The following is a 20,390-nucleotide window of genomic DNA, read 5'->3' on the forward strand; positions in this document are numbered from 1 at the left end:
AGCATCTGGAAGACTCAAAAACTGACTGAGGGAAAAAAGAGAAAAGCTATGCTAAACTTAAAGGCGTGATTATGCAAAGCTTTATGTGAACAAAGCTGCTACCACCTTGGAAAACAGGCCTGGAGGAGGGGATGGAGAAAGCTTTACAGTGTGACTCAGCCCACACTTGGTTATGAATGTGTTGTACAGTTATAACTGGGATTTAACAGTCATTCCCTATTTTATGTGCAGAAACAGGAATTATGAAAAAGTACTGAGGGACATTCGTTTTCTGAGTTGCAATCTCTTTATTTGCTGTAAGAGTTAAGTGGTCTGAGTCAACAAAGTCATGCTCTCCTCTATTTCCGAGAGTTTCTTCAGCATCTGGCTCACTTTGGCCTCATCAAACTCCAGACAGAGAAACTCTGATTCCTACAAAACAAAAGTGCAAGAACAATAGTTGAGAAAGATAACAGTTTTTCAGGCATACAACAGAGGGGTGACAGTGAGTTCTGGTTTCCTGATGATTTGTGTCCCATGTCTCCTTTTTCTCCCGGTACCACTTAAATAACCTCAGTAGACCCAAAGGTTGGCTACACCCCTACAGAGCAAGAGCAGCACACGTTGGCAGGGCAGCCGGCAGCTGCCGAGGAGGACACAGGGAAGCTGAGCTCTGCCCACCTTTCCTTTCAATGTAGGCATCAGTTTGGGTCTCTCTTTAGCTGCAGACTCCTGCAAAGCTTGTAGAAATTTAATTGTATCTGAGACTTCCAATTTTCTTTCCAATTTGGTGATCCCCAAAGCTGTTGCTGCAGACACTGAGAACTGCAAAGTGATTGGAGCCACTGCACAAAGCTTGTCACATAGAAAAAAACAGACATAAAACAGGGGAAAACAAGAATCCAGAACACAGTCTTGTACAGGACATTCCAGTCTGGAAATTCTGGAGAGTTTTATATTCTCTTACACATGGGCTCTAGTGTCAATTTAAACTTAGACACACGTTAAGCAGCATCACAGATTTGCTCTGAAAAGTCATGTCACATCTTAAAAAATTGTTATTCTCTGATAACATGGATATTGGGATTTAATAAAATGATTTTGTCAAAGGCCCAGAAAATAAAGGAAATATGTTTAAAAAATAAATCATATATATGTATGTATATATACATATAAAGGTCAAATGAGATGGAAATCATTAATAAACACCAGTGTGAAAAGGTCTCCTGAGATCTCCAGTCCATTAGCCTTAGCTACTGGTATGTCTGTAGTTACGAAGCATTTCCTAATGTGATTCTGGCAGAAGAGATGTTTGAGATTGCTGGGATCATGACTGTGTACTAAAGGTTGTTCCAGGTGAAGCAGCATCAGTGATAGAGAAACAAATCAAAAATATTTGAAAATTAAAGTGAAGCCAGCATGGAGGGAGGTTTCCTTATGAGACTTTGGAATAGTTTTAGCAATCGCAGTCACCATATATGCACTGAATTACTGTATGTAACACAGACTCTGTGGTGCTTATAAAAGCAGAAGGGCAGCTCCAGGTCTCATCTGTTTTCTACCAGACAAAAATTTAGATCATTATTCAAAATACATTTTTTCCCCACAATTAGCATCTACCCAAACCACCGCAACTTTATCCTTTACATTTATGGAATTAATAGTTAATACACAAAGATAAAATCATCAGACAAATTAAACCCATCAATTTTTACTAAGTATATTTCAGAACTGCTACAAGAGTTTTTCCACAGGCATCAGGAATAGTTCTCACCTTTTACCCTCTCTCATTTTTCCGAGGATTTGTGAGTTGTTTCATTTTCTGTAAGAACCAAACCAGTGAGTGAGATACAAACCAAACTGCTGACAGAGGCAGTAAAGGGATCATTTTATGTGCAATTACCACAAAAGGCACTGCCAGAATAATGCTAATGGGAAAGAAATGAGGAGCCACAAGTCAGCGATCAGGAAACTGAGCATGTGAAGTGCATGGAAATGTCATGCCGGAGCTCCTGCTCAGACATCAGTCACATGGGGAACCACCCCAGGTCAAGGCAGAAATCAAAACGGTGATTTAAAGCTTAACACTTGAAACTTTCTAAGAAGGAAGACCTCATACAATGAGAGCAGTGTGTACTAAGTATTGGTGTCTCTCGCCTGATGCTGGTACTCAGGCACTGGTAAGTCACTTACAGTCACTAGACAGGATGAGTCAGTCTTTGTGAAATGTTTATTATCTGCTAATGACCAAATCAGCTAACAGACCAAGGTGCAGAGATCAAGCTATGTTTTTAGTATGTGGGTGCTTCTGATTAGAAAAGGTTTTGTAGAATTAAGGAGAACTATGATTGAATGATGTATCAGTAAAGTTCAGTAATAGATATGTAACTAAATATCTACCATGTAGAATATACAGAGGACTATTAGGAAAGGTCTTTGCCTGAGCAAGCAATTATACTCATAAACAGCATCTTATTAGAAACTATTACTGTAGGTTGTGTTTTGATTTGGTTTATTTTTAAAATTAATTGTTCATGTCTATAATATTACCTAATACATTCCAAAACATCACAAAAATCGCATTAAACGTTCAGGATCCGTAATGACACAGATATGAAATCTAGGACCTGGAAACAAGGGCTCTCTTGCACCATTTCTCTTGTTCTTGACAATGGTTATTGACACATCTTATGGAAAACACATTGTATAAAATATCTCTGCAAGCATAGTTACAGCAAAGCATAATTACAGCTGGTCACTGTGCAGAAAGAAAATGTTTAGTGAGGAATTTGACAGCTTAACTCCATTTGGCAGTGGGCTTTCTTGTAGTTTCCTGTCTGATTAGGAGTGCACTGAAAAAAATCGAGGTTGGATCTGCCTGAAGAAGATGTGTTTGCAGGAGGTTGCGTAAGAAAGCCTGAATGAAACCCTGAAATATCTCTCTATACATTCCTTGATTGGGAGGCACTGGAAAAGTCAAATCTCAAGTAATCCGGTAGGTAACCCCTGAGGCTTTGTGAAGCGTCGTGCTGAAACCAGATCACAGACTCTTGCTGGAGTAAACCGCTCTCCCCTGAAATGAACACATGTTGTACAAGGAGCAGCTGAGGGAACTGGGGTTGTTTAGTCTGGAGAAAAGGAGGCTGAGGGGAGACCTCATCGCCCTCTACAACTACCTGAAAGGAGGTTGCAGAGAGCTGGGGATGAGCCTCTTTAACCAAGGAATAAGTGACAGGACAAGAGGGAATGGTCTCAAATTGCGCCAAGGAAGGTTTAGACTAGATATTAGGAAGTGTTTCTTTACAGAACGAGTTGTTAGGCATTGGAATGGGCTGCCCAGGGAGGTGGTGGAGTCCCCATCCTTGGAGGTGTTCAAGAGGCGGGTTGACATGGCGCTTGGGGATATGGTTTAGTTGGGATCCGTCAGTGCTAGGTTAATGGTTGGACTAGATGATCTTCAAGGTCCTTTCCAACCTAGATGATCTGTGATTCTGTGAGCAGAAACGGGCAGTGTCAGCCCAACTGGTGCAACTGCTGCAAATCATGACTGCAAAGCCAATCCCTCTTCACCTCCCCCTGCTAAATCCCCCCAGTTTTAGCATCCTTGTTTTCGCCAGACCTGACCAGCAAAAAATTTTGAGCTCGCTTTCACAGAAGAGCTAATGCAGAAGCTTTTCTCACCAACCTAAAATCATCCCAGTATCTATAACATGTTACAAGTCTTGTTTCACAGACAACGTCTGAAAACAGCCCTTCTCTCCATAACCTGACCTCTCCTTCCTCAACACGTGTGCCATGGCCACGGGCTGATTTCTATCTTGACCTGTTAGGGAATGAGTGGCGGCACCACACTACGGAGCCCTGGGTCATAGTCCTCCACAGGATGAACTCCAAGGCCAAACTCCTGACTTCTGTGGCTTTCCAGCCACAACTGCACACCTCAAGTCATGGGAGCCCATCAACAGACTTCCCCAGGCCAGGGTGCGCCCATGCAGCCTTTAAACTCTGCATAAACTGATTTTATGGCTTAATCACAGGGTGAGTGTGAGCTGACAGGAGAAGACTGAAGCTCCCAGCTCCAGTGGAGATGTTTTTGCATGAGCCTAAGGCATAAGGAGGCTTTTCCACCCCCCCCACCCCCCCTTCAGGTTTTGTCAGTTAAAAGGAATGTCAATTGAGCAAAAGGACACTCTTGGATTACATTAAGTCTCTTCATGACACTTTATAGACGTGTAAGTGTAACTCAAAGCATACTTTTATTTATAAAGCAGCTAAAACTTTCCTATGTGGATTGGACAGTATCTAAACAGTTATCACACTCTTATGTGGACCAACCTAAAATGTGACTGAGAGGGCTGTAAATCAGGGTGCTCAGAACTTTTATTTAATACTTCGTTAGTTTATGTCCTCCACAAAGTCCCAAAGAAGCAGAAAAAAGGAAGAAAAAAGAAGATGAAGCTGTGAAACTAAAACTTCCCATCACCACCCTAAGGTGTCCTCCAGGAGCAAGACAAATTTGGCATCTCTGCTTCTTCTCAGCAAGAAACAAGGCATCCCTTTTGATACTTCCTATTGTTATAGAAATTTCCAGCCCACTTGGATCTCTTGTGGTTAAGCCAGCCCAAAATGGAATGAGTCATTCATTAAAAATAAACTCAGAAGCTAACAAACAAGAACATCAACAGGCTACCAAACACTCACTTATCTGAAGCCACCAAACATGCGACGATGGCACCACGAGCCCCTTCACTGGATGGGAACCTCCTGTGGTGAGTGTTTCATACCTGAAGCATGAGCAGCAGGGCCTCGACACCCTGAAGCACGGCACGCTTGCCTACTAGCCTGAAATCTGGACTTCAGATGAGCCCTTCACGGAGGTGGCCATGTCCTTTGGAAAAAGGCGCATGTATGTGCATAAGCAGGGCTGTTAGGGCATATGCGTGTGCAATGGGAATAGCACGTGCATCCTCACCTTCAGGTTGGAAAGCCAACTGCAATGCTCTCTGAAAGGTGTGGGAATGGACGTCTGTCCTGCGACCATCTTGGTTTTCTCCCCTCATGCTTTCCCACCCCTCCTCCCATTTCGCTCCTGAGCCTGGGCTATAAAAAGGAGCTGCAAAACAAACATTCAAGAAACATAAACTTCCCCCAGCCATGAATTAGGTCTTCTAGGTTTTTTTCTTTTTCAGGAACAAGAGAGAGCTGCAAAAATATTTATATGAGAGACCAAGAGAAGCACAAGTCTCTGTATCTCAGTAACTACACTTAAAAAATCATGTATTTTTAGAAAACCAAGCCTCACACATTCAAACTTAAAAAAATACTTTACAATTGTTCTCTATTGCATCAGTTTGACCAGCTACTTGAAATGGTTCCCAGCAACTCTGATACATCCAGCATTTTCAAGTTCTAGCCACTATACTGGAAGAACAAAAATAAACACCTCTGAATTCACATATCATTTTATTCTATTCATTTCCACTTGATTCAGAGACCTCCTAAAACACTCAGCATTCAGGGAACTTGGTCACTGGCAGGACTGCAATGTAAATTGGTGGTAAATTCACTTTGGATCCCAAAGTGTCTTGACAAATCTTGTTCCACAGGCCGGGGGTGGTGGTGTGGGGCATCTCCCGAAGCAGAAGTTAGGAAGTCAGCTATGTTAGCAAACTGTGGTTGCGAGGGAGATGCTGGTACAGATGCAATCAGTGGGGTGCCATGCTTACACTCACTGGCCCAAGGACAATGAAGGTTGCTACGTGCAAATATTTGCCTACTCAGGTGGAAACACCTCAGACAAAACTTTGCGAGAAGTAAGGAGAGCCCCCCACCAAGGGGTAGGAAACAAAAATTGCTCAGCAACTGAAGATGTCAAGGTGTTGATGATAGCCTTAACAACCCAGGTGGGTTCAAGGGACCGGGGGCTTTCTTCCATCAAATCAGAGAAGTGCTGCCAAGCTGAGAGTTGGCTGGCTACCAGAAGAGCAGGTCTCCATGGTTCAGCAGAGGTGTCATGTGCAAGGGGAGAGGAAGCCAACTTCACCTTCACACTCAGTGTGCAAGGAACTGAGACACAGAGAAATGCAGGGTTTGTCTGGTTAGATACTATTTCATATTCGTATTTGAAACCCTACACAAAGAGAATACAGGTGAGGCTGTGTGCCCATCCTCACCTCCAAGGATTTCAGATATGCCCGGAGCAAGTGCAGGGTCCACTTCCTATGGGAACAAGCCCACTCACAACTGCTTGATTTGGGGTCCCAGGGGCCACTGGGCTATGGGTGTCACTACTGAGAAGGGCTCACAGGAGGAGAACTGCTTCAGATCACGTGGATGTAGAAGAGCAGCGATGCCGCAAACTGGGACCCATGGAGCTTGTGCTGAGTGACTGGGGGTGAAGAAGAAACCTCATGATGGGCAACCACCAGCCAATGCACCCGTCCCATGCCTAAAGGCCTTCTCAACTTGGTGCAGTGCTCCTGAGATCATTAATGGCTCTTTGCAAAGGAATTATCCAGTCCCCCCTACTATCCCTCATCAGGGACATGGTGAAAAAGCACCAGCTTCTGATGCCTGTGTGCAAACAGACAGACAGACAGACAGGTGCAGACATGGACTTCTGTACTGAGGCAGCTGCTTCCCATAACAATGGGGGAGTATCATGGTTTCTTGGGTCTTAGGTACAGGAAACACAGCCATTTGCTTTGCAGAGGCTGAGATTCAGTGTAATTTCAATGCTCTGGAAGATATTTTATTCTCCTGGCTTAGGTTTTGCATTAGGATGTTTTAAAGATTTAGCTGCCCCTTGCATAAGCAAAAACCAAATCTGTAACATCACCAGAAACCCAACTTGCCTTCAAACATCCTGGTACCTTTCACGGTGATTAAGAACCCACATTGATTTTCGGTGTTCCCAATTTTTTTTGTCAACAAAAACATTAAGTGATTTTGGAAAGGACTAGCTGATAAAACAGTTTTACATCTGCGGTTATGTATTTGCTTGCTATCAAGGAAACCTTGTTATCCTTATTAACAGTTTTTGATACTGTGGTAAGCAAAGTGCTTTACTTATGGAGGGTTTTTTCTTAATTAAAAGAATTGCAGAAGCCAGAATTTCAATAAAAGTTATTAAAAAAAGTAGTGGAGTTCAGAAGTGTTGCCTTCTTTTCTGGACTGAAGCCCAACCATTCAGTTATACATGATTAAAACAAAAAGGAATTTATTTCCTCACTTAGTTGGATGTGTGAAAGGGTGAATCAAAGAAATTTCTGGCATAACATTCCCTATAGAAATGGATTTTGCTGCTTTTTAACAACTTCTAAGTTCCTCATGGCTAAGCAATAAATAACAATGTTTCTACTACTCCGTGTCATTTTTTCTTCCAGATCACTGAATATTCTGCAGCCAAGCAAATCTCCTACCTCCTCTGTTAACCAGGAAAAACAGCAAGTATAGATTATGTAAGTAATTAAGCGCATCACTGGTAGTTAAAGACTCCAGTCATGATTGTCAAACCTCTCAGCATTTTATGTTAGCTTGGATAGTAAAACCAGCAGGGAATACCTCCAAAACGATATCATATTCTACCATAATACAACCACGTCTAGTTTTCCACCTGAACAGCTGCCCCAGCCTTCTCTGCAGAAGCCGTGGTGGGCCAGGAGATACAGGACAACCTGCCTTTGGAGGATTTCAGGCATACTTGTATGTCTGAATAATATATGTCATATATTCAGAAGGAATGCAAGGATATATAAAGCTACATACATTACAAGCTAACCAATCTTTCACACAGAATGATCTCTGTAAACACGTATCTAAAAACTGCTTTTGACTTATTCTAAGTGCACTAAAGAAATTGCGAGCTTTGCTTACGTCAGAGCAGCAGGGCCAGGGTTGAATCAGCAATGTATTAACACCAGATGCATATCTTACAATTCACAATACATGCAAATTAGGTTGCAAATAGAAAAGCCGATGAGGGGTAAATAAAACAATCCTGGAGAAAGCTGCTCGTTACAAGGAGCCGGTCACTAAGGCGTCAGGCAAGCCTGAACTTGAGGTCAGCTTGCATCACACACAAGCCAGCACGATAGCAGACGTGCCTGGGAATTCAGTGCACACTCATCTTCTCCAGAAACACCCACAAGCAGAAACAAATGTCACTTTGTTTCCAAGGCATTAATTAAGCAGAAAAGACAAAATACTGATTTCAGAGTGAATCCATAGCCTATCATTTAAAGACGTTGCTTATCTGGAGTAAAAGGAAACATACGCATGGGCTTAGATATAACCTGCTTCAGCAGCATGAGTTAGGATTACCAAAAAATCTTCTGGTTTATCTGAAAATGTCAACTCTCCCACTTCCAAATTTACTAATTCCATTTAAATACTATTTGAGTAAAACACCTGCAGGGACTACCCTGTAAGTAATACCCCGTGTCACAAGTGTGATAAATTGTATTTCATCAGGAAAATCAATTATGGCCAGCTACCTCACCAGCTCCCATTTTACATCCTGCTATCCCTATGGAGGTACCAACGTTCCCTCCAGATGCACTTTCCTCCTTGCGGGTTCAGCAGTAGAGCAGGTTTTGCCTGTGATGGTATGATCCAGCTACCCATTCTCACAAACAAGAATCGCACGTTCTCAGTTATCCCTTTTTTAATTTCTTTATCACTAAAAGGTTATAACTGCAGTCAAAAAGAAAGTGTCTGGAAATAGCCAGTGAGCAGAGAGCTGGCAGAGGGCTAGCGCAGACCTGATAGTAATAACTGCACCTGAATTTTGCAAGTAAAAAAAATACAAACCAGTCAAAGTCTTCTAGACCTGTTTTACACAGTGCTCCATCAGGGTCACTTGCTAGTTTTTAAATCAATAGATTTAAATTACAAGGTGGCTTTGGTCATTCCTTGACACATCAGTGCTGCTGGGAGCAGGGGTAGCGGAGGCAGCTCTATCGCAGCGACGGCAAGCTGCCTGCAGAGCCCACTGGCCCCAGTGCTGAAAGGAAGCTGGCAAACAGCCCCAGTCATGCCAGTGACCCAGCCGCTGCCAGAGGTATTAATAGCGTGCTCCATGTTAGAGTTATTTCCCTGACATGGACAGAAACAATACTTCAAGGTTTAGCTGGACCTGCTTAGAGGCTTGCATGATAAAGAAATGCAAATCTTAATTAAGAAAAAAATTCCAAACACCCTCCCCCATCCCAAAGAAGACAAGAGAAATTTAAAAAAATCCCAGCATAACCCAAATTTCAAACTGGAAATGAGACACTTTTTAAAAACAGCATGAGGACACGTTTTCCTTGGAAAAGGCACATCTAAAAGTCATTTTTGCAATGATGCCCCAAGCTCTATTGCAGAAGCCTCCCTTCATCATAGACTACTCTTACTTACTCATTACTGTGGGAATTTGCTATTGTACTGTCTCATGGCAAAAAGTAAATAAACCCTGATAAATAAACCCTGATAAAGCCACCTCAGGATAATTATTATTACTTGCTTCCAAACCTTTCTTTGGAGGGCCTCTCCCTGACACCTGGTGCACACAATTCAAAGCTGCCTCACTGGGGCTGCCTGGTTAAGAGGTAGGGGATTTTGTTCTGCTACACGTGGCTTTATGTGCAACGCTGTCCCACATCCCTCTTACACACAAACATCTGTGGTAGCTGCTGCAGGAATGGCAAAATACACAATGTTCTACACTTGATCTTCTTGTAGACTGTCAAAGTGGAAGATCCCTCCTAGCACTGAGCGCTTCCTGGCTGCTCCAGGTGTGCTTCTCCTAGGAATGACATTCCTAGCAGGAGTGGGGGGAGAGTAAGACAGAAATGACCTGAATAATTCATGCTAAAAAAAAAGTGATAAAAGATAATGTGTAAATTACCATGACAATATTCTTGAAAGTTGGAAAAAAGGACTGAAAAAAAGAAGAAAAATAGTGCATTTGAGCTTTTTTTCTTTTTCAAAAATCAGGGTAATACCACATTGAACTGGCTGATTCACGCTAAATGGAAATATTTCATGTCAGATGTTTATGAGAGTGATTTATTTTTGCTGCTTGGATTCTCAGCTTAGGAACACCTGATAAGTGGTAAAAAGATAAAAAGAACCCAGGCTGACACAACCCAACGCAGGGCAGCAGAAGTATGAGATGCTGCATCGAATCTTTTATCACATTGCATCAATCATGATCCCACTGCAAACTTCAGAAGTTATTTTTAGATTCATTAATATTCTGCAAGATACAGTGGGGCGTAAGATAATGACAGTAAAGTCTAGATAATTCCAGAAAAATTGGAATGGATGGCAATCCACTGATTTCATATGGCCACATTTCTGACAATACTAAAGTCATTATTTTTAATTCAATTCAGAGCTATTTTTGCAACAAATCACGGCCTTCAAAAACTCGAAGGTAAAGTGCAATTCATTTGCATAATACTGTATTAAATAAAGCACAAATATTTGTAACTGAAAGTGCCTTCTAATACTTCTCCATTATTTTGGTATTACATGAAGCAAGAATCTCTTAAGCGAATGATTATTACATCCCCATAGAAAAAAAAAGTTAACCCACTTGCAGATTTTTTAATACTTTTAATGTAACATCAAGCCTGTAATACCACAGATTAAATATAAAGGATTGTAAGAAATTGGAATAATTCCAGAAGCATAAGACTAGGTCTCTGATACTGCACAGCAAATATAATGTCATTGCTTTTACGTTATCAACCTAGTGAAAACAGCCTACCTAGTATTTTATACCTTACATGAAAAATGACTATTTGCAGATGCAGAGATGCACATGCTTTAACCTGCTTGTCTTCGTGTCTTTTGGAAGCACAGGTTTCTTTTCTGAAAGTGTTACAGGAAAAAAACCCCAAACCATATTTTAATCAGTTTAACTAATTAGAAGGAAGCGTACACTTTAGTTCTCATATGTTTCGCATCAAAGAATTAACAAGAATAACACAGAAAAAGAATTAACAAGAAAAAAAGACAGCTTAACACTATTATGCAAGCTTTATATACTTTCTATATGGCTATGCTGTTTTCAAACTGGTGACACTAACATGCACTGGTTTCTGTAAGCCTTCCACCTTCCTTTTTTTTTTTTTTTAAAAAAAAATCACTTTGATTTGTACCTGTTTCCTTTTTCTGAACAGCTTTAACCTTATGTATTCCCCATATCCCACTTGGAGAGCAGCATCCTGCCCTGTGTGCTCCCCCTACACAAACTCTGTATTACAGGGGTTACTCATCCACGCTTCCACTTAAAAATAGTATACTACAATGCGTAAATACAGAGGCTGACAATGAACAAATGGTGATTACCCTGCATTTGCGATTAGTGTTCTCCTATTTCTTTTCATTATTGAAAGAGTGCTCTGTCATAACTGCTGTGTTCCAGATGCTGCTAGGACACTGCTCATTCATTATGGATGTCGATTAGTCCAAACCCTCAGCTGTTTTGGAGAAAACACCATGAATGTCTCTCCTGTATGAGGGCAAAACACATTCAAATACCCCGAACGCTGAGCCACTTCATATGGCAACTTGCTGTGGCCAGAAAGGAAATGTTATAAAAGCCACAGTTCTGCTGTACCAACACAATTCAGAACAGACAGACCTGGTTATGTTGACAAAATGCAAATTTCATTCTCGTCTACCGATGACTCTTTGCAAGATTATACCTGTAACTTTTTATGTGGGCTTATCTGATTGATTGCCACTCGCTCAACTTGCTTACCTGGTTCCTCCAACACCCTTTTACAACATCTTCAAGTAGGTGAGACTCAAGTTACCCCATAAAATCTCTTTCCAAATCTGCTGCAGTCATTGGCCATCACGGGAGGTTAGCAAGAGTGGAAAACCCTTTATGGCTCTCCCTCACTGAAGAGCAGCATATGTTGAAATGTATATCACGCACATAGTACTGTGGCTTCCTGTCTGTTCACAGATCAAGTCACTAATTATAAAACTGTGAGTTTGATAAGGAATTCCCAGCGATTTCTCCAACCCCGTAGTCAACTAGCTTCATAAATGTGGAGTGACTGAAACACACTAATAATAATTGTTTAAAAATAGCCTGGTTTGTCCTCCCAAGACCCACATGTCAATACTAAGCATGAATGTTAAGGCTGCAAAGTCAATCATCCCCATGAAGCTGCACCGGTGTCTCTTCAGCACCTGGTAAACAGGCAAAGAGATGCAGAACCTCCAATCCCTCTGGTGTATCCACAGTTTGAGATATCTACCCCATTCTTCAGAAACCTGAAATGGTTTTTAATAGTGCTTCATACCTCTCAACACAGCTCCAACCACCTGTGGTTGTAAGCATATGGCTCTGTTCTGTTTACCTGCATCTGCCTCGGGCACCCAGAACATGGGGAACATCGTATTGGGAAACGACTCTGAAACGCGCAGCTGTGGCCAGCTTCACCAAGCCTCACACCAGGGCTTTGCAGACTGGAATAAGCTGGGAGGTCACGTTTCACTGTCTTACATATGAGGTTGTCTCTTACCTTCTGGCAACACCCTGTGTCCTACCCTTGGGTAGCCTGTTCATCAGCTTGAACCCAGAGCCAGGTACCTACAGCAGCGTCCAGAGCATCCGGAGGCTGCATTTGCATTCTGGAATGTGCTCCATTCAGGCAAAAACCTCTAGGAATTGAGCTGCTGGACAAAATCTCTATCAAGGATGCACAAATAAGATTTTCAGAGGCTTCTAAATTTTTTAAGGCTTTTTTTTTTTTTTCATAAGGGCACCAAGAGGCACCTTCCTGACCTTGCTGTAAACCTTGAGCCTACTCTTTCCAAGTTTTTTCTCCCCCAAAGGCATTATGGCACTTCCTATATGACAAGATGCTTAAGGAGAAACCCTCAGAACATTTTCTTATCCTATTCTTGATCTTGGAGACTGACAAACCAGTTTGGGGAAGGATTCAGCCTGGCATAACAAATACTGACCATGTAAGTTGGTCAAAGCAAAGCCACTGAATATAGGATTGGGTAATCCTAACTAATAGCATTGTCATCACTGTTGCCTTCTTTAGATAGGAATAGGGTTGCGGCAAGAGAACAAAGTCTTACAATTTAAATCCTGGTGCAGGAATGAAAAGTGAGACATCTCTGTGTCTAAACTAATTTTTAAAAAATAATGCAAAAAGAACCACCCCCAATTCCTCTATGCCCCAACAGATACTATTTTGACACAGAAAGCACATCAAGACTGTTTTCAGTTGAATTGCAGCATCTTTGAAAGCACAGCTGAGCTCCAGATTTCTTTCAAACCCTAAAACAAGGAGCATGGTTTGTTTAATCTTTAACAGGGGCATTTTTCTCCTGCTGCTTGACCGGCTTGAAGTAAATAGGTGTAACAGAGTGCAAAATAGATCACTTCAACTGCTTAGTCCACTGACACTTTCTTGATGACGCTGGTATGCAACTCTGGTTAGGTCTTGAGCCCAGTTGTTATGTAGAAGAAGATGTAAACAAGCAGAGAGTTAAAATCACCACCTAGGAAATGCATCTGCTTTCTAACTATTCTTTGCACAAACTCTGTTTCCGTTAGGCAAGCTTAAAAGACCTCCGTGCAGATGGGTTGCAGAGATTTGTATCACTTTGTGTGCGTGTTAGGGAGAAAGCCTGTCCTACAGACGTGGCCATTTCCTCCTTACAACAAGAAGGAAGAGGCAATACAAGTCTAGAGAGTCAGGACTCTTCAAGGTCAAGGCTTATTAAGGAAGAATTTAGGGAGAATTTATTTAGGGGCTTGTGGTCAATTTTTGGAAATCATAGAATCACAGAATAGTTTGGGTTGGAAGGGACCTTTAAAGGTCATCTAGTCCAAATCCCTGCAATGAGCAGGGACATCTTCAACTAGATCAGGTTGCTCAGATCCCTGTTCAGCCTGACCTTGAATGTTTCCAGGGATGGGGCATCTACCACCTCTCTGGGACACCTGTTCCAGTGTCTCATCTCACTCATCGTAAAAAATTTCTTCCTTATATATAGTCTGAATCTACCCTCATTGACCGGTCATCACTGGTCTAACCCCTGTTTGGGAGATGGTACGTAAAAGCTTTATCTGGAATCACGTTAATTCTGTAACAAACATGGTTGCCAGTTCCCAATCACCCTAAAAGTGTAAATTAGACTGAAAGTTTCATATTATTTTTCCTCCTTTAGAACAAATGCAATTCCAGTGTCTGTCACAGGATGCGATATTAGGGAAACAGAGGCTGAAATACTATGTTTAACATTTGTATGTATCTTTCTCCATGTGAATGCCCTAGTGCATACCTTTGGATATCTGGCAGGGCTTAAGAGGTTTTAGAAGAAAAAAAAAATACAGTGATACCTGCAAGTTTCACCAAACTGTACAGAGAAGCATATAAAGATGGCATTAAAAAAAATAATTAAATTACCTTTCTATCACTGTGAAATTTGAATCACCACATGCATTTAAAAACTAAAGGAAATGCACTATAGGTTCTTCTCATCTTACTTCTTAATCACATTTTTCTCCAGCTCATGTCAGCTCCCTCACCACTGGTAGTCCTTCCACTGCTGGTGTTCACAAAGGCACCAGAGACTAGAAAGTTCCATCATCATTTATTCGAGCTCTGCTGTGTCAGCCCTTAACTAGCAAAGAGTCTCTCAGTGGAACCACTGCAAGGTGATGTACTTTCCTCTGAAAGTCCCCTGCCGGGCACCTCAAAGGGTAAATGTCCTTCCTCACTTATGAGCATTGCCTTCCTGTGCTGATCTGCATTTTTCTATTTCTATCTTGTTTGACAGCTGTACTTGTTTTCTAGCGCTATATTTTGTATGGTTTGTGTTTTTAAGCCTGCTCAGAGAGCTGAAATATCAGTCCACAGCTTTCTCTATACATGTTTAATCTCCGAATACCTAGGCTAGTCTCTGTTTTTTCAGTCTTGTAACACTTAATTGCAGTATAGAATTGGTCTAAGAGAGCCCTTACTGGAAGGATCTTCTGCTTTTACCATAAATTCAGCTTCTCTAGTGAGAATATTAATCCGACCTGGAATTCATATTTATTACATTTTAAACTCCCTATTATCTAACACAGGGGTCATTCAACATTGCAAAAAAATTAAAATCAAGCATCATTCAGCATCATAAAAAAACCCTTTTCAGAATCAAGTTCCAACTACTTTTTGATATTATTTACCATTTTGTTAAATGTATTGGAAAGTACCATTTTATAACATCAAACCCTCTATGCCACTGGGGCACGTTTTTGTTACAGGGTATGGCCAAGACTGGAGTTTGCAGACTGTGCATTTAGTTAACTCTTAACTATATAAGGAAATTTCTGTGCTTTTAATTGTTTATTTAATCAAATCAGTGTCAACCACGTTCCTCTCTGTTACTGCAATATTTAATGACAGGAAAACAGGAATGAGCTGTGGGGTTAAGAATTACTTTTATACCAACTACACGGACACAGTTTAAGTAATCTGAATTTAAAAATAATCTCACAGTCAAAACCTGAGCAGAGAATACCTGACCTTTAGGAGGCTGCATGACTTGGGATCCTGGCATATTCTGGCTGAGAGCACTATCAGCTTGCAGGCTTAATAACTTGGTTATCATCCCCAAAACAGATCTCTCTTGCTCCCTCGCAGCTCTTTAATGTTTTAGTTTATCTGTTATATAAAGGATTCAAGTGTCCATTAATATTCTGCTTAAAAGTATTATGCCAAATATAAAAGCTGAGTGGAAATTAATACCCTAAGACAGTTCAAGTGCTTTTATTTTACATGACAGTAGGCAATGCTGGCTCCTGTTGACGGCAATGGCCAGATCTTGGCTTTTCAACTTCAATCTGTCTTCAGCCAAGACCATACCTGGTTTGGTCAAAGAAGAGACCGAAGATTAAAATTAGTCTGAATCAGCATTTTGGAATAAGATGTGTTTAAAACCTTCTTTTCTGCTCCTTTCTGCAAACTTGCCCTGTGGTCTAAAAGGCACCTGGATTGTCTGAAACAGGAGGAGCAGAAGAGGGGAGTACAGGGCATGTTGTTGAAATACTTCAACACGCAGAGCTGAACAAAAAGTACAACGGTGTTTATTTTGGTTGCTGCAAGTTCTGCAAGTGGTTAGTAAAGGCCATGCAAATCCTCTGCTGGTTTGCGTCTCTGAACAGTGACAGGCATTGCCCTCAAAAAATCCCATATTCAGAAAGTCCCTATATTCTTGTACCTAAGCTCTTAGATCAGCAGGCCCTGGCTACAGAAAATGTGTTTGTGCCCACAAAATGGAATTTTTCATACAGCAATTTTTCAAGGGCATCTGTTTATGCACATCTATCCCGGGTGTGTTTATAGCATCACAGTGATGCCAGGCATACATTTGCTCCAGGGTATTTTACCAGCTAGAGAAGGAAGAGCACAAAGCCTGGCAAAACAAATCCTCAGAGGCACACACACCACCAGCAGCATCCCCATCTTGTTACAAAAACATTAACCCTCTGTCCCCGACACACTGGTGCATCACACAGATCCTGAATTACACACGAGTATGCCTCTAAATGGAGAGTGAAAAGTTACTCTCATTTGGGCAGAAGGGCTCATCTAAAAATACGAAAACAGCGTACCAAAAGCTTGAAAATATGCCTGCAGTTCAGCACATATTCAGCTGGGTTTTCCTTCTTAAAATATATAACAAGACAAAGTGGTCAGGACAAACAGGCTTTTTTTTGCTGGTTTTGTGGCATTTATCTATACCCTTTCCGTTGATCTGAAAATAGAATTTATGGGGACAAAAGGGACTACTCAGGGTTACGTTGCCATTGCAAACACATATTCTCAGCAGGACCAAAATAACTATACTTTTTTCTTTTTAGTAATTTGAATGTATGAATTTACAAGGGGAAAAAAGTCAAGCTGGAAAACGAAAAGTTTTACTTAATTTTTGGTATTTTTTTCTCATTTCTTTTAGAATGCAAACTGCTGTCTTTCAGTTTACTGTGAGAAACCTCCTGCAGAAAGGAGGGCAGCCACGTATTCGCAGTCCAGCCTGTTTTATAGCCCCTCCAACACTGCTGCTATTGCTGTTCCAAAGCCTCGGGACAGGCTCAGCAAAACAGCAGCTCTTGCTGAGTGTGGTGCAAAGCCCACTACAGATAGTGGGCATCTCTGCACTGACTTCAGTGACCTTTGGATCAAATGCACTAAAATATCAGCGTTACGTGCCGACAGGGAGACACCAGAGGAATATAGCTCTCTGCTGAAAAAATATAGAGAAGCTACAGATTTGCATTTTCCTTTGCCTCTTTTTTTTTTTTTTAAGCACAGAATATGTCCTTGCTAATATTTGCTGCATGATACATAACTTTTTTTTTTTCCCAGCCTCTCTCCTTGTGTAAGAGGAGAAGCAAAGGCTCACAATAAAAGCTGAACCTGTAGGTGCAATCCTGCAAAGAGATTAACGTGGGAGGACACTTATGTCTGTGCAGAATCCCACTGAAGTCAAGGGGCTGTAGGCTCTGCCCACACAGTTCTCTTTGCCTCAGCTAATATTACAACTTTGTTTTATTCAAGATGCAATTTCAAAATTCACCCTAGAAATGAATACAGGCAACAGAATATAAACTCTGCATTACAGTCAGTGCACCATACCTGGATTCATTCATTTAAAAGTCTAATGAGGAAGGTCAGGACAGCAGTTCCCAACATGATCCCCAAAACAGCCCTGCTATGAAGACTGTTTTAACGCACAGCACTTCATAGTCTTCTTGACAGGCATCATGTTGAACTGTATCTTTTTTCGGAAAGATAAAAGATTCAAAGAAAAGTTATCTAATTTTGGTTGACCTCTTGTTCTCAATTCAAGGGCAAGTGGTACTGAAGTAGAAATCATTTCCATAACTGAATTGCAGAGCAGTCATTTAACAATTAATAAGTGATCCGCCTGGCATATGAAAACTGAATATGAAAATAAGCATGTGAGAATCGGAGATACCTCTGCACAAAGAAAGGCTGCAGCTCCTCCACATCAGATACTTAATTGGTTATCTCTTTCTTCCCATGAACAAGGGGAGGAGAGGGCAATGAAATATAAAGGAACTTAACCACTTCTCCTGAGGAAAATGGAGATGATGTGAATAGCTCATTTAGCTTTCTGTGTCTTTGAAGCAGAGGAGAAGTCTCTTTTTTTTTTTTCTCCACAGCAGCAACCTTCTTTTTCAGTCTGCATCCACAGTTTGGACATCAGCATTCAGCAGAATGGACAGATTTTTCATTGGTAGTAAATCTGTAACACCACAGCCCCGTTCTCCTGCATCAACAAAATGTAAGCTTTGTGACCAGTGCCCCTTGGCAGATGTAAGGTCATCGCTCTTGCTTTAGGAATGTGAGAAACAGGACACGTTCCACCTCCTCCCCGCTCCTGCAATCAGACTAAATGTGTCCTCCTGGGAGAAAAGCTTAAGCACCAAGGACCCTGCCTGGTGGACCTCATGCTTGCCATGGCCTGGCAACTTGCGCAGTCTCACCACCCCATGTCTTCTCACTGCAGCTCTTGAATGGAAGAAGAACCGAGTCATGTAGCAGCTCTCAGATAAAAGAAAAATTGACTGTGCTGTGGTTTAAGGCAGGGAGAGGGAGAGCAGCACTGTAAAACTCAAAGCCACCCCTTCCTTGAGGAAGCAGGGAACAGGAGGAGGACATGCAATAACGAATGCTGTAGCCTAGTTTTAGACAGCTGTCCTAAAGTGGAAGTATAATAAAATTTGTGAGTGGGCCTGTGTCCTTAAAATGCACGTGTTTCTTTTCCTTTCGAACATCAAAGCACTACACCTTTTTAACACTTGCAAGCCTAGGGATTTGTACTGATGGCTGATCTTTCTGCTGCACTCTTCACCAAAAGATACCAACAAAGGCAGGAATAACTGCATCATAGTAATAAAAATACTTGTTTCTGGTTTAAGTATCTTGCTTTTAAATTCCCCTGCTTACTGTCCTACCAAAGAGGTGGGAGGTAGTGGAGATTGTGAGATTTGGACTATTTTGGTGGGTAGTAGGGTGAAAAGGGGCCTGCATATAAAGAATGGCAATGAGAACAGGGAATGTCTGCCTCCCCTCCCTGCTCACAGGATTTTCATGTCTCTCCTCACCCTGCTAATGTCTGTTATACCTTTCTATGTCTATTATGTCTTTCTTCAAGGTTAGGAGACAAGAGCTAACACAGATTTCGCAGCAGCAGTAAATAACTAAATTTTCAGGTTTATTTCCTCCCATTCTTTAAGCTTGCTTTTATCTGAACTGCTGCTGAATGCTGAACAGGGATTTTCACTGACCATCCAACACTTGCACCCCTGCCTTCCCCTTCTTTTGCAAGCCTTTACAGCACACACAGAGCTCAGAGAGGTTTACAAAATCCAAACGACTCCTTCTCTGAAGCGTCATTCTGCCTTCCCTTCAGAGATTTAAAAAAAAATTCATCTTGGCTATATTAATTAGCAAAGCTGGGTTCAACTCATGTTAGCTGTGGTTTGTACCTACCCCAGAACCATAGCGATTAATTTCTCGGGGTCTGCCAAGCTGTTTGCAGGAAGAGCGCAGGCCAATGCATCAGCGGCGCCGCAGAATAAGAGAGAGGTGCGTTGGCGGGGCTGCGCGGTGAACTCCGGCATGAGTTTGCCTGCATTATGCTTGATGCAAAGCCAGAAGCGGTGTTTCATTTTCAGGAGGACTAGATTTACTCATAAACTGAAAACCAAGTTTGATAAATAGCTAAAAAGTTCTACGAAAAATGGACACGGTGGTGTGCTGAGCTTATTGCATTATTCTGCTCCACTGTAGGCTTGGTAACGTACCACCAGATGTTATAAAATGCACCTTAATTTCCTTGGATAAAAGGATTATCCTGAGATGAAGTATGCTGGGAAGCAGCTTTACATTTGGACTGGCCTTTTTCCCCGCAAGCCCAATTAACAGTTTTGGAAACAATTTGTAGACATGTAAAGAAAATTTTACTACAGTGATATTTTCTAAAATATCAGCCTAGGTTATAAAAAGGGTGTTCGTGCTATAGAACTCCTAAAATAACCAGGGAGTGAAAATGGCATTTTTGACCTCCTTCAATTGATTCTCCAATAAACAAGTTCTTGATGAGAACTCAGCATTACCATTTAATGGGTTTGTGCTACTTCCGTATGCACCCGTTTAACAAAGGGCTGTAATTAAATGCTGATAAAATACCTTATCTTGACATTACAGACCTCAGCTTCTCCTTTCAAACCAATGCAGTGGCAGAGATAGGTTTTTGTTTGGGTTTTTTGTTGTTGTTGTGGCAGCAGAGCAGGGGAGGACACTGGGCAGTATGAGCATCTTCTGCACCAAAAAAGTAATAACAAAAGAATAACTTCCAAAAAA

The 20,390-nt window shown here is 41.5% G+C and overlaps 1 protein-coding gene across 11 annotated transcripts in view; it reads right to left on the bottom strand.

Annotated features, from left to right (window-relative positions):
* Window positions 1–267: 267 nt before the first annotated feature.
* COMMD1 (copper metabolism domain containing 1) overlaps window positions 268–20,390 on the bottom strand; it is an 80,018-nt gene continuing 59,895 nt past the window's right edge. For 6 of the 11 annotated variants that reach the window (XR_012622358.1, XR_012622359.1, XM_074817327.1 and 3 more), the window contains one exon: window positions 268–411. Coding sequence is in view for 8 of the 11 variants with exons in the window: in XM_074817329.1 (XP_074673430.1) it covers window positions 304–411 (108 nt within the window). In the remaining 3 variants the exon portion in view is untranslated. Of the gene's footprint in view, window positions 412–1,753; window positions 1,802–4,128; window positions 20,349–20,390 lie in introns of those variants that run through there. The other 5 variants (XM_074817323.1, XM_074817324.1, XM_074817326.1 and 2 more) reach the window with 4 other exon arrangements.

Source organism: Strix aluco, chromosome 3 (genome assembly GCF_031877795.1).
Source record: "Strix aluco isolate bStrAlu1 chromosome 3, bStrAlu1.hap1, whole genome shotgun sequence".
Taxonomy (NCBI): Eukaryota; Metazoa; Chordata; class Aves; order Strigiformes; family Strigidae; genus Strix; species Strix aluco.